The sequence below is a fragment of the Quercus robur genome, chromosome 9 (genome assembly GCF_932294415.1).
Source record: "Quercus robur chromosome 9, dhQueRobu3.1, whole genome shotgun sequence".
In the NCBI taxonomy this organism is placed as follows: domain Eukaryota; kingdom Viridiplantae; phylum Streptophyta; class Magnoliopsida; order Fagales; family Fagaceae; genus Quercus; species Quercus robur.
Window position 1 is genome coordinate 4,296,138 of NC_065542.1, and position 14,871 is coordinate 4,311,008.

General features: G+C 36.7%; 1 protein-coding gene across 1 annotated transcript; it reads right to left on the reverse strand.

The window, feature by feature from the left end:
- Window positions 1-1,009: 1,009 nt before the first annotated feature.
- LOC126699825 (uncharacterized) lies at window positions 1,010-10,982 on the reverse strand. Its single transcript, XM_050397801.1, has 5 exons — window positions 10,875-10,982; window positions 9,030-9,122; window positions 6,333-6,698; window positions 6,033-6,168; window positions 1,010-1,821 (listed from the first exon to the last, which is right to left on the reverse strand). Exons 1-5 carry the CDS (start codon window positions 10,980-10,982, stop codon window positions 1,010-1,012), a joined length of 1,515 nt encoding a protein of 504 aa, XP_050253758.1.
- Between the last annotated feature and the right edge of the window lie 3,889 nt (window positions 10,983-14,871).

The window sequence follows — 14,871 nt, forward strand, 5'->3', positions numbered from 1 at the left end:
AGTGTTTACTTGGTGGCGTAAATTAGCCCATTTATGCCACATCCGGACTGAAGGTTTACTCTTTTACAATATCTCATTTATCAGATGTTCTATATTTTTACCACTTCATTCAAATATTATTTTTTAATTCTTTTTAATTCTTATTTTATTCTTTCTTCCCAACGGTAACATTTGTTCCTACAATTCATATTTTCAAAACTCATCAATTCTAACGGTAATATTTTCAAACAATCCTCTTAATTCAACTGTGATATTTTTAAAAATTAATATTTTCTTAAGCATTTAAAAAAAAAAAAAAAAACTTAGAACCTGTCACCTTCAAAAAAAAAAAAAAAAAAAAAACCTCAGAACCTGTCACCTTAAAAAAAATTTAAAATTAAAAAAAGAAGAAGAAAAGAAACGTTGAACCTGTCATTGGGTGAGAGTAAATGGGCAAAAGAAGCTATCTCCAGTATCAAAGAATTCAAACTGATCAAAACAAGACCTATCCAGAAACCAAGAACTCAAAAAGACACTGAGTCTGAACAAACCACAAGGCTAGATAACAAAACTCAAGCACAAACAGGTTCTGAGCACAACTGGGCTATATAAAACAACAAGTAACGCATGCACCTAGATAACACCAAATACCAAGGCTCATATCAAAAGCCAAAAACATATGCAATCTAAAAGCCAACCTGTCAAATGCAAGAAGTTTTTTCAACTGAACTAAACTACCAATGTAGTCCATAAAAAACTTAAACAAATAATTCATATCCAATAACATTAACTCACATAGAACCCATTGAATTAAACATAGTTGAGCTTGCCACTTCCTTGATGACAAATGGTACTTAAATTTAACACAACAAAACAATTGGCTAATACTAAACTTAACACAACAAAACAACATAGCCAATGAGTTTTAATGGTAGCTTCATAAAAATAAAATGAAACAAATAAACCAAATCAAAAGTTTTAATGGCAACTCCATAAAGAAGAGGAGACAAATAAACAAAACCAAAAGTTTTCATGACTCTCCTTGTAATTGCCATAAATGTTCAACGAGATTCATTTGGAGTTGAGAATGAACTTCTCGATCCCTAATGCATTGATGAACTTGAATGAACTTCGTAAATTCATTTGTTGGCTCACGTGACATTGTACATGAAATCTCATCAATATGTTCATAATCTAAGTCCACTGCTTCAGTTTCATCTCGCTCATCTTCAATAATCATGTTATGAAGAATTATGCATGCTTTCATAATGTCTTGTAGTGTTTCATGATAGAAAAACCGTGCAAATCCACGTACAATTGCAAATCGTGCTTGAAGCACTCCAAATGCACGCTCTACAGCCTTCCTATATGCCTCCTGAGCTTTTGCGAATAATTTTCTTTCTGCTCCTAGTGGCCTTGGGATTGTCTTCACAAATGTTGACCATTGTGGATATATGCCATCGGCATGATAGTATCCCATTGTATAATCATGACCATTGACTGAGTAATTAACTGCAGGAGCACGTCCTTGTGCAAGCTCAAAAAATACATGAGACCGCTCCAACACGTTAATATCATTATTTGACCCAGGTAACCCAAAAAATGAGTGCCATATCCAAAGATCATATGAAGCCACTGCTTCCAAAATAATACTTGGCTCATGAATATGACTACAATACATCCCTTTCCATGCAGTTGGACAATTTTTCCATTTCCAATGCATGTAATCAATACTTCCCAACATGCCTGGAAATCCATGGTTTTGGCCGTGGGCTAACAATCTAGCGATGTCTTCATTGTTTGGTGATCTCAAGTATTCCTCTGAAAAAATAGCAACCACTGCTGCAACAAATTTTTTCAAACTGGTTATTGTAGTGGTTTATTCTATTCTCACATATTCATCCATAAAATCAGCTGCTACTCCATAAGCAAGCATCCTAAGTGCAGCGATCATCTTTTGAAGGGGAGATAGACCAAGCTTTTTGGCAGCATTTCTTTGTTGGGTAAAGTAAGGTTCATGAGCTTCTACCTTAGATAGGACTCAGAGAAAAAGATAACGTCTCATTCAAAATCTCCTTTGAAATAAGTTGGGAGGATATACAGGTTCTTCGGCAAAGTAGTCATCATAAAGCCTTCTATGGCTTGCCAAATAATTACAGTCGATATACCAACGATGCTTACGTTGTGATGTCAAACCCATGAGAAGTTTTATAATTATCTCATCTTCATCTGAGTCATCATCAAGCAATTTACGAAAAAAAGAACAACCCATGGAGATAAACTATAAGAAAATATTAGAAAGCAATTATCAATATAGATGCCATTATCATAATATGAAATGAAATCAATAACTTTAAAAGAAGGTTTGATTGCAATATCTTATAAAAGAAGGATAAGCATAAGCATATATCATATAAAATCTATAATCTATAATGTGAGTCTAGCCAAATGGCAATATAGGCCTATTTAAATGAAAGTATTAGAATGTGCTACTGTGATCTTTTCTTTTTTAACTTGACTTGATCTGAGTGCGAATTGTTGCAATATAACATGGTTGTGCTGTGCATTATTATATCTTTTAGATCTACTTTCACAACCAAACACATTGGATACTGTACTCTGTACTTGCGGATTGTAATACAATATTTTGTGTTAAGCCTTGAGAGGCTCAAACAAGTGGTTTCCCTAGGGTTTTTTTAAAAAATAACTATAAAACCCAAACTATATTATTAGTTAGGCAACGTTTAAAACTAATTTGGTTTCTAACAATTCGAGTTCAGAGGACTCAATTTTGGGGACACATAGGCCTAGAAATCGAGTCTGCTAGACTCGGTTTTTGTTCATGAAAATCAAGTCTGCTAGACTCGGTTTTTGTACATGGAAATCGAGTCTGCTGGACTCGGTTTTTGTTCATGGAAATTGAGTCTACTGGACTCAGTTTTTGTTCAAACACGAACACCATGCATGAAATAACTTAACCCCTGTTTTATTCTCCACAAAATAGAGCATACCGAATCACAAGGCATCAAAATATTATCTATTGTAATCACCATTAAAACTATTCAAATAGCTAGGAAGTCCCTCTAGTTTGGTGTAGAGTTTCATGTCATGTTCAGATAGCAAACAAAAAGTCTAACATCATCACTGTACTTTGATAGCTTTGTGTACTGTAATATTTTCCAAAGTAATGTTTAGTCTTAGAGCTTTGTAACTGATTTTTTCTTTCTTGAAACTTTTGAGGATAAACTTTCTGTAGTTATGATTTTGTTCAAGTTTTGATGAATAGTGAACCTAATGAATAGTTACCATGTCAATTTTTTCTTCAAAAGAGCTAGCGGCTAGTGGTGAGAAAGAGTGGTATTTCTATAGCCCATGGGACAGGAAATATAGGAACAGTGCACGGCCAAATTGAGTGATAGGAGCTAGGTTTTGGAAGGCCACTAGGACTGACCGGCCTATGGCACAAAGAGCTTTTTCTCACTCTTGGGTCTCTCCTCTACCAGAAACTTTGGTATCTGATATGTTCACTCAAGGTACAAACTGTACTCAATTCAGTTCAGAGAACATCTCTTGCACAATTGAAATTGGGTCTGCCATCCAGTTTTGCAATACTAATGACTTACCCCTTGTGCTTCGGTATGCTCTGTTTTGTGGAGAGTAAACAGGGCTTAAGTTATTTCATGCATGGTGTCCGTGTCTGAATAAAAACCGAGTCCAGCAGACTCGATTTCCATGTACAAAAACCGAGTCTAGCATACTCGATTTCTAGGCCTACGTGTCCCCAAAATCAAGCCCTCTGGACTCGAATTGTTAGAAACCAAATTAGTTTCAAACGTTGCCTAACTAATAATATAGTTTGGGTTTTATAGTTATTTTTTTTAAAAGCCCCCAACCCTATGATGAAATTGTATATGGTTAAAGCATTTATACTTTGATGAATTCTACAATAGGACAATTCCGTAGGACTTAATCCGTATACTACTCATTTATAAGTGTAGCTAGCTACCTTATCGTGTAGTGTAGTGTCTTATACATGGGCATTCTCAAAGCTCATTCACTATTCTTGACATATATTGTTAATCCTTATATTTTGAAGCAAATTATTTATGTCATATGTTAGTGGTAAATAAGACTCCTTGTTGAGTTGTCTAAAGTTCTCCCGTGATTGTTAAAGTTCTTTAACCAAAATTTTCTAAGAACAAAGGTTATCTAACCATAATTTCTTTCTTGTAGGCTCCATTTGTTTGAGCTGAAAATGGTACAACAGAAGAAAAGTGAACTAAGAAATGGATATATAATGCAAAACTTTGTGATTTCCTCAGCCTAGGACTTATCTAAATAATTGCTTTTGCTGTGCAAGATCTGAAGCAGGGCTGCCTACAGCATATACTAGAGGCTACCTTAACACCATCACCATTTTTGTCGTGAATGAACTTGTTTGACAGTGTTATATGCAATTCTGTAAGTTTTAAAGATCTATTTCTTTTTAGCTCCTTGACTAGGAAAAAGAACTAAACAAAGAATGAGATATATAGGTGCCACAGAATTCATCAATGGAATGGTTGGATTAGTAGACAACGCAAGTTGTTTGATGCTTCCAGTAATTTTCAAATAGTTACCGTTACATCTTATTCAAATCTCTCTCTAGCTAGCTCTCACTGTCATAAATGCCCTCATCTATGCTACAATTTTTAAATTACCTCTATAAATGTCATTTAAAACTATAACAGTAGCACAAGTATATGATAATGAGCGGATTCTCAAGTATTAAAAAACAAATAAAGTTATCAATATATGACCGTCAAATGGAATACAAGAAACCACATAACAAGAAGGGAAAATGGCAAAAACTTCCACAAGTAAAATTGTGATTGATCTTACAAAATGTAACAAAAGGGCATGTATATTTGAAAGAATAAAGAAACAGAATAAGGTTGATCCAGTTAATGGACTAGTAATAGGAAATCATCCATATTTCAGAAATTATACTCAATAGATTATTGAGTCCATCCATTTTGAAACATGGAAATAACATCACATATAGCAGACATAGCTTTGAACACTACCATCGCATTTCATTTATTTATTTATTTTTGTTGATAATCAAGTGTATTTTATTAAGCAACAAGCTGGAAAACCAGCCACAGCTGCAATAGAGCAAACTACTCCCAACAACCAAATAACAGTATCTAACTACACAACCAAGATTGACTACCCATATACGCAGGTCAGGGACAAATTCCCAGCAACAAACAAACCAAAATACAAGATAATGCAAAGCTAAACAACCACATATCTGCTTGGCAAATAGCAAGAAGAAAAATCTGCATTGAAGCCTAACCTACAACAATCTGCCCTTAAGCCTTTGAGATGGCAGCATATATCATACACTATTCTATCTATACAAGTAGCCAGTTTACAACAAGTGTGACATAATATGATATTGCAATCAGCCCAATCAGCGGTGTCAATAGCACAGCACCAGCATTAAGCATGACAGTAATATAAATTCTATAGTAATATAAAATCAAACATAGAAAATACACGACATTTTATATATGCTAAAATGTTAGGATTACTTACATGGCAATGGCCTACCAGAATCTACAACGAAATCACATAATAAAAAAGTCAAGAGCTTTTGCTAAGATCACAAAATACATATCAAGGCCTAAAATCAGCTACACTCAAAAAATGCCACAAAATACATATCACGGCCTAAAATTAGTTACTACCAAAATAAGATTGAAACAAGACATCACCAACATCATCTCAACCCAACGAATGACTTGAACTTTGTTTTGCAAGGATTTCCTTTTTGAGTCCATCATAAAAAGTTCTTTGGTCTTCATTCATGCCACTTGTGTCTAGCATCATAATTCTTTCATTCTCTTTCAACTCTTACAAGCGAACCTTTTCCGCTTTGATACATACTTTCTCTTTTTCGACTGCACAACCTTCTTCAAGTATTTTCTTTTTCTTTTTCAAATATTTCGTTGCAATATCTTTCCCATCATCTTTTCTCTTTCGATTAGCCTTTTAAGCTTTTCTACCTATTGGCCTCTCGAAATCCATAATGCCATCAACCCCACTTCCTTGATCTATTGAATCTGGAGTTCGAGGCATTTCTTTTCTTGAATCTTCCCTGGGCATAGTAGATGCCCACTTTGGAAAATCCTTCAAGATTAGCTAACAATGTTTAAATTGAAAAACGTAACCGTGAATTTCTTTAAACAATTCCCTTGCTTTCTCAATCTAAAAAAAATTAAACAAATATAACATAATTAGTTTCTTCAAACAATTTATTTGTGTTGTAAACCTAAAAAAATTAAAGACCATTGCAAAATTTATACCTTGTCATGAGCCGTGGTTCCACTTTCATTCTTTGCTTCAATTTTAGCTAAGGACCCACAAAATTTAATTGTTTCCCTATTAATCATTCCCCATCGGGTTGTTAGGGATGCAACACTCCGTGTAGAATCAGCCTTGTGGTCCGTAAAGTATTTTGTAACTTTGCCATAAAATGTTGTTTTATGTTGCTCATTACCATACACAGGATCAACACTGGTATTAAGCCATGCTGCTACAAGCAGCTTGTCTTCCTCAGCACTGAAGTTGACACCACATGTTGGTTTTTTCTTAGAAGTGGCAACTTCATCATTCAGTGGAGGATCTTCGACTAACAGGGGACTACTTTCAGATACACCAAAAAGTTCATCCTCAAGATTAATATTCCCCCATACAAGATCAGTGAATCATGAATAATTTCTTGAGTCCATGCTCTAAATGGATATGTAGATAAAAATAATTTAAGTAGTCCAAAGCGAGCCCCCAAAAATAAAAAATCAAATGCATATCTAAATGCACAAAAACAGGAATTATTGCAAACGATTTATTAAATCATGTACACTAAAATTGTTAAGATTTAAAACTATGTCAAATGATTGTCCCACTATAGCTTCTTCTTCAAACCTCTTTCTCTCTCTGTCTCTGTCTATCATTGAGCTTTCAAAGCTATAACTTAGAAATGCATATAAGAATCAGCTACTGACTATAACTTGATCTTCAAATCTCTCTCTCTTCTCTCTCTAATAAACTGAAAACCAAGCAATGCTTCCAAGTACAACAATCAAACAAAAGAAGTATATTCAAAAACTCCTTCTCACTCTCAGTTTCAAAAGACACTGACCCAGAAGACAGTTTCTAGGTCAATGTCTAAAGGTCTAAATCCAGCTCTAAAGCTCTGCAATCCCTGAAGATCCTCTGACCTAATTCTAGCTTAACATGTTGCATTACTCTATTTATTAAAATGTGTTAGCTATTTTCTTTATCTTATTAAGCACTATTATCCAATAAAGCATATTAGGGACTGCTACAGAAAGAGAACGTCACTTGCACTTTCCAACTTTCATTTGCAATCATATATAGATGAAACTCAGCAGTTTTAATGGTTTTCATTATTTTACAGTTTTCTTGAAGCTATCATAGTCTACATTCTAGTTATAGAAAATGCCTATTCTTCGCATTCTTGTCGCTTGTTATCAGGTATGCCATATGCATCAAACAAACTTTATGGGTTGTGCTTAGTCATATGTCTACACTAGCCAATGATTTGCCTTTATACATTAAGACTAACTCCTAAAGAGAATGACATTGAATCCACATACATACAAACCTGTAGAGGACAAACCATGAGAGAACCACCAACCCCCCCCCCCCACCCTTTCCTCCTCTTCTCTCTTTCCAATTTAAAGCAGATTTAGCCATTAGGCTCAAAGTGCCATATAGCAGATTGCGTTGACCTTTGAAAATCCTATTACGTGTACAAATAGGTGCAAGAGCAAAACTCACTATCCTATTCCCTAATATGGTACCTAAGGTAATAGACATTGGCACTGAGCACGCTAACCAATGCCCTACAACGTAGTAGGTACAAAACTACAAACTAGTAGCAAGAATGCCCACCCTTTCAAACTCAACAATTTAAATCAATCAAGTGACATATTTGTGTAACTAAATTACATTAGCTCAATAGGCCATAACCATTTAAGAATTTAATATCTACAAACCTAAGGGTACATTAAATTCGCAAGTGCTTATGACTCAAGAATGCAAACAGTATACTGGAGAACTCATCATTAAAGAGATATTTATTTTTCAAATGGAATGCATAGTTGCAGCCCATGTCCAAGTTTTAACTCTTGTCTATGGCAAGACGCCTCACTCTTATTAACTATGTTTTGTTGACAATACCTATTTTTATAGTACAAACCATCTGTCTCTTTAGTCCAGTGTGTGAACGAATTGATCAAAAGTCACAGGTCTTACCTCTAGGTGGACTCTAATTGTCAAAGACATGCTCACTTTACTTTCTTGGAAAGTAGTCACTAAGGAAAATTTTATTTTGGTTTGACAACTGGCTTCCTTGTGGATTTTTAAGGAAAATTCTTGCGGTCCCTCTACCATCAACACCTCTACATATTAAACCTAAAATTGATTTCAACCTTCAACTCCACCAATTAGCTATATATATCTTTTTGTAGTTCATTCCTCTATCATCATGAGCATACTTTATGGTTAATTAGATTACTAAGACCTCACTGTTTTAATCCAAAAGGCTTAAAACTTGAACAATTCAAACAAACAACCAAACCCTCCCCACCCATTCGAAAAAAGCCAAATTCAATCAAATGAGAATTAACCAATAACTATTTTCCCAACCCCAAAGTCCATTTTTCGAATAAAACGATCATAATTCACATGATAGCAAACACAGTATTCAACTTTGAAAGAAACCCATCAAAGGTCCCCTAAAATCCAACATGCCCAGAAACCGAAAATCCAACATGCCCAGAATCAGAAATATTCATAGCTCATTTTTGTTTCTTACGAAGAAACAGACATCAAACGGTCAAAACCATTTAAAAAAAAAAAAAACCAAAAAACGGAGAATCATAGAGAACTTAGAGAATCACAGAGAAGACGGAGAATCAATGACTATATGACTATATGACAATCTCAAAGAATCACAAAGAAGACGGAGAACTTACCTGTACGCAGTAGATGTAGAACGAATCGATGAAACCTTTAGAGAAATGGTGAATCGATGAAACCTTCAAAGATAGAACAGCGAATCGGCGACTCTAAGAACAACGAACAGCAAATCGGCAGCTCAAGATAGAACAGAGACCCATAACCCAAAGACCCACGCCGATAGGCGACTCTAAGATAGAATAGAGAGGAGAGAGTGAAGAAAAGGGGGAAAAAAAACAGTGAAGGAGATCAGTAATGGTAGAGAGGAAATCGGTGGTGGCTCATATTCACAAATGGGAAGAGAATAGAGCAAAAGGGAAGAGGGAAAAAGAAAGAGTATGGGAGAGTGGAGATGGAGGTGGTGAATACTGAGTTGCTGAAGGAGAAGATGAAAGAGATATGAGAGAGAAACGAGAATAAAAAATTAATAAATCCATATACCACAGCTTACCGTACCGTGGGAAATTTATGATTGTACTGTAGCATATTGCAAAAAATATGACATTTAGCACATCTGATAAATGTCTTCAAATGGTGTTTGGTGTGGGATATTGTAGAAAGGGAAAATTCCCGACCTATCACAAGGTGACACGTCATATTACCAAGTCCACAAAATACAACCAATTACAAAGCACCACGTATTGCTACTAGGTTTTGCTATCACTATTCAGAAACCAACAGAAATTTGCTAAGTGTCATGCAAAAAACCAATTACACATCAGCACGTGTAAGAGATGACACAAGCAGTCCAGCACGTGTAAGCAACGACATAAGTGGACCAATCAGGCTGTGACATATGTCACCAATCAAACTCCACCACATGTTGCTCACCCACCTCCAAACTCCTATAAATAGAAGCCTTCCTAAGACATTTAAGGGGACCAAGATTCAAAAGTGAAAAAGCTCTGCAAAGATCAAGCCTCAAAGCCTTCAAGAACTTCAACCCCAAAATCGGAGAATATTCAAAGCAGAATCATCCAAACTATCTGCCTAGATCTCAAAGTTCATTGGAATCAAGCTCAAAAGCCTCCAGAAACCTCAACAAATCACAAATTAGCGAAGCTCTACAGATTTAAGCCTCCAAAGCCTCGAAGAACATCCACCACAAACCTTCGAATACGAAGAACATTCGAAGAGAAATCATTCAAATCATCTTCCTAAATCTTAAAGTTCACTGGAATCAAGCTCAAAGCCTCCAAAAACTTCAACAAACAGCAAATCAGTGAAGCTCTACGAATTCAAGCCTCGAAAGCCCCGAAGAACTTCCACCACAAACCTTCGAAGACGAAGAACATGCGAAGAACACGAAGAACGTGAAGAAAAAAGGATTTCCAATAAGCTCATAGCCAAAAATTCATTGTAATTCTATTCCAGAGATCTTTAATCCATTCTTTAGCCAAATTGAAGTATATTGGGTGTTTGGATCAAAATCACATTACTACAAATCCAATCAACAAGTCTTTTAAGGAGATAGAATCAGAGGATAACTCTTTTGTAATCACAGAGAATTGTACCACACAATCATCAATACAAATTCACATTTGTGAAACTATTTTACTTGTTTGATTTATTTCGAACTAGAAGTTTACTCGCTTACATATTCTGGCACGCCTAGTGGGACCTCTCTGCCTCTCATCTCATTCTTCTTCAAAGAAAGAAATCTTCATCATCTTGCTGCCAGCTTCAATGGCCTCTAACAAGAACATTCAAGCTTTGACAATAGCTACTTCAACTAAACTTGGTACGGCTACCACCAACAACTGCTTTGGTGCAATCAATTGTAGCCAACCTAAAGCAAACAATCAACTTCAATTAACCAAAGAAGCCAAGGTACAGACAATCATTTCCTTAGACCCTCTTACAAGAAACAAGGTCATCAACAAGGACATCTCCACCTTGGAACACCTTAAGTATGGGGGCAAATCCCCTTTTTCCTTCATAAGAAGTTGGTCGCACGATTTCTCTCCCATTGAAGGGAACCCAAAAGATGAGATTTCATGTGCTCACTTCAATTCACTTCTCCATCATCTTGGGAAGTTGTGTCAGTCATGATGACTAACACCTCTACCATGGAAGAAAAGATGGCTGAAATGGAGCAAATGGTCGTCCTTCTCACAAAAGCACTTGAAGATAAGGACCTCCAAATTGCAACTTTAATGAACAAACTCGAAGCCCAAGATCTTGGTGAATCAAGCCATGGTCTTAAATTCACATCTGCAAAGGATGACGAAGGGAGAGAAATTGAAAACACTCCCCAACGAGAACAATCTACTTCGGTTGCTTCATTGTCAGTCCAACAATTACAAGACATGATAACAAATACCATCCGAGCACAATATGGAGGTTCTTCTACAAGTTCTCTCACATATTCAAAACCCTACACAAAGCGCATCGACAACATGAGAATGCCAAATAGGTATCAACCCCCCAAGTTCTTGCAGTTTGATGGCAAAGGAAATCCTAAACAACACATTGCTCACTTTGTAGAAACATGTGAGAATGCAGGGACTCAAGGAGGCCTCTTTGTAAAGCAGTTTGTCCATTCACTGAAAGGGAATGCCTTTGATTGGTATATAGACTTAGAACCTGAGTCAATCTATAGTTGGGAACAACTTGAAAGGGAGTTCCTCAACCGATTCCACAGCACACAGCACACGGTAGGTATGATGGAGCTTACCAATACCAAACAATGGAAGGAAGAGCCGGTGGTTGATTATATCAATCGATGGCGTTTTTTGAGCTTGGATTGCAAGGATAGACTTTCTGAAATTTCTGCTATAGAGATGTGCATCCAAGGCATGCATTAGGGACTTCTTTACATCCTTCAAGGGATAAAGCCTCGAACATTTGAAGAGTTAGCAACTCATGCGCATGACATGGAACTGAGCATTGTTAGCCGTGGAAATACAAAACCTCCCACACCTGAGGAAATTAGAGGGGAAGTAAGAAGGAATGATAGGAATGCAAAAGTCAGCCTCAAAAACCCAATGGTTGTTAACACTGCTGAAGTCAAGGTTCCAAGAAGAGGAGCAAATGCAAATGAAAAACGACTTGAAGGATGGCAAAAGAACGAAGTGCGTCGCTTGACTTTTAAGGAACATGAGCAAAAAGTATATCCATTCCCCGATGAAGATGTGCCAAACATCTTAGAACAACTATTGCAATTGAAGCTAATTGAATTGCCAGAATGCAAGCGGCCAAAAGACATGGGGAAAGTTAATGACCCTAACTACTGCAAATATCATCGCATCATTGGCCACCCAATCCAAAAATGCTTTGTCTTCAAAGAACAAACCATGAAGCTTGCCAAAGAAAACAAGATTGATCTAAACTTTGATGAAGTTGTTGGGTCAAACCATGTGACCATTGCTTGTGATGTACTTCCATCTCTCAAACAGGGGGCAAACACCATTGGAGCTTACAAACTGATTGACAATAATGGCATAAGGATTGGCCCCATCAATGGGAAGTTTCTTAAACACTTCTACACTTGAAAATCAAGGATTGCTCCTTGGTAAGAGCGTAAACTGTCCACTGTAGCGCTGCAAGAGTACATGATGTCTTCCTATTACCCTTGAAAGCGTACCAATAAGGAGAAATTAATCCCACTCCATGTCACCAATTGCGAGTGAGGCGTAGTGGTTGGATGCCCGTGTCTCCCTTGAGGCCAAGGTCTCGGGTTCGATTAGTGGTGGTACACACTATTACACACTGCACCCCCTTTTTTTACAAAAACACATAAGAAAAAAAATTATGCCAAAAAAAAACAAAAAAAAAAAATTTGTTGAGCTACGTGATGACTTGATCCCTCTCCAGGGTTACGTAGGCAGCTTAGTATTTGTCCCTAAGTTCAGTCATATGAAAAGAAGAAGGATTGCCAGTCTAGCTTGAAGAGTTTTCCAACGGTCATCAATATGCTTTTGAGGTCTCTTTGGTTGGCAAAACATTGCTTAAAGACAGTCGACTGCTCAATAGGATGATCAAAAATCGTTGTAGTAGAAAATGAAGACTGTAAGGAGTTGATGTTGCTCAACTTTCCTTGAAATGATGATGAACGTAAGTTGATGCTTGGTTGTGGAGTAAAATAAAATCTCAAACTTCTTTTGCAAGAAATGAAGTCTTCATGGCATTGTTCATCTTCTGTGGACATCCTCCCACATCTCTGAAGTATACTTTGCATCATTTATCTCCTAGGGGCATCTTCTTGCACCTTCCAAGTCTAGGCTACATCGTCTCTCTTCTAGGCTGTGCCGCTTCACAACTCTGAAATTTAAACCACATCATCTCCCTTTTGAGTGATGTCATTTCACATCATGTCTCTGAAATCTGGACAACATCACCTTCCTTCAACATCTAAAGTTAGTGTTGCATCATCTCTCCTCTAAGGGCATGTTCGTGCAATGTCAAAGTCTTGGTGGTATTCTCCTCGCATCTTCAAGGTTTTGTCAGCATCTCTTTTCATCCTCAAAGTTTTGATGGGAGATTCTTGAAACTTCAAGGTTTTGTTGGCATTTCCTTACATCTTCAAAGTCTTGATAGGATTTCCTTGCATCTTCAAGATTTTATTGGTGACTCCTTGCATCTTCAACATCTTGTTGGCATCGCCAAAATCTTGATGTCTAGCCACAGTGCTATGCATCCTCGATGTCTAAACTATGTTGCCTCTGAATATTGGTGCAACGTCAATGTAAGTGCAAATATTGCTTCATGGCAAAGATGGATGTTGGCATGGCTTCAGTACAAATGAAGTGTTGAATGTTGGCATGACTTTTGTGCTAATGTGGAGTGTTGACATGGCTTCATGACAAAGATGAACGTTGGCACAGTTTCGATACAAATATGGCTTCATGACAAAGATGAATGATGACACGGCTTCGGTATGAATGAAATGTTGACGTGGCTTCATGGCAAAAATGAATGTTGGCATAGCTTTGGTATGAAGGAAGTGTAGATATGGCCTCAATACAAATAAAATTTCGAGGCAACTTTATGGCAAAAGAAGGGTGCTGGTGTAGCTTCATTACAAAGGCAAATGATGGTGCGCTTTTATAGTAGATGCAAGTGCAAATATTGCTTCATGGCAAAAATGAACATTGGCATGGCTTCAATACAAGGATAAACGCTGGCACCGCTTCATGGTAAAGACTCTTGGCACGGTTACATTGCAAAGACTCTTAAGATGGCTGTGTTGAAAAGACAAGTGTTGGTGCAGCTTAATTACCGAGGAAAGCATGCTGTATAACAAAAACAAGCAACAAAAAAAAAAAAAAAAAAAAAAAGGTTGTCAAAGGAAAATCTCATGGCACGTGTGAAAAAAAAAAGTTAGTACAAACAAAGCATAAAAAAAAAATAATAATATATATATATATATATATATATATATATATATATATATATATATATATATATATTTCTCTGCATAATTTCTCTACACTTAAAGTATCATACTACCCACTGAAGGCTGTTTGTACAACTCAATGCATGCCCCGGATGGCCTTATATAGAGATTTGTGGAACTCAAAGTCAGATTTTGCAAACACTCAAGGTCAAGGAAGTCTGCACCAAACCTTGAAAAGAAAAGGGTGCTCATAAATGTGTCATGCTGTCAGAAAGAAAATATTACACTAGACCTCAGAAAAGATGGCTTATAGGCCTGCAAAAGTACACACGTCATCTAAAAAAAAACTGCTGCACTAGGCTTGGGATGGAGCTCTAGCCCAAACATTGTTCAAAGCTACTTGTTCTGCTAACCTTGAAAGCAGAGACATTGCTGCTTTACCAATGTCAAACATTGTCAGAGCCGCCGAAGACATTAATCTACTGTCAGAGCCGCCGAAGACTATAGATCCAAGAAACCGA

Excerpts from the sequence above, each read along its gene's own strand:
- LOC126699825 (XM_050397801.1), bottom strand. The coding sequence starts at position 10,982 with ATGGGAGAGAAATCGTGCGACCAACTTCTTATGAAGGAAAAAGGGGAT. Across the intron at positions 6,699-9,029 it reads TCTACATCTACTGCGTACAG|GATGAACTTTTTGGTGTATC; the intron begins GTAAGTTCTCCG and ends ATTAATCTTGAG. Across the intron at positions 1,822-6,032 it reads GGATTTCGAGAGGCCAATAG|CAGTGGTTGCTATTTTTTCA; the intron begins GTAGAAAAGCTT and ends AATTTGTTGCAG.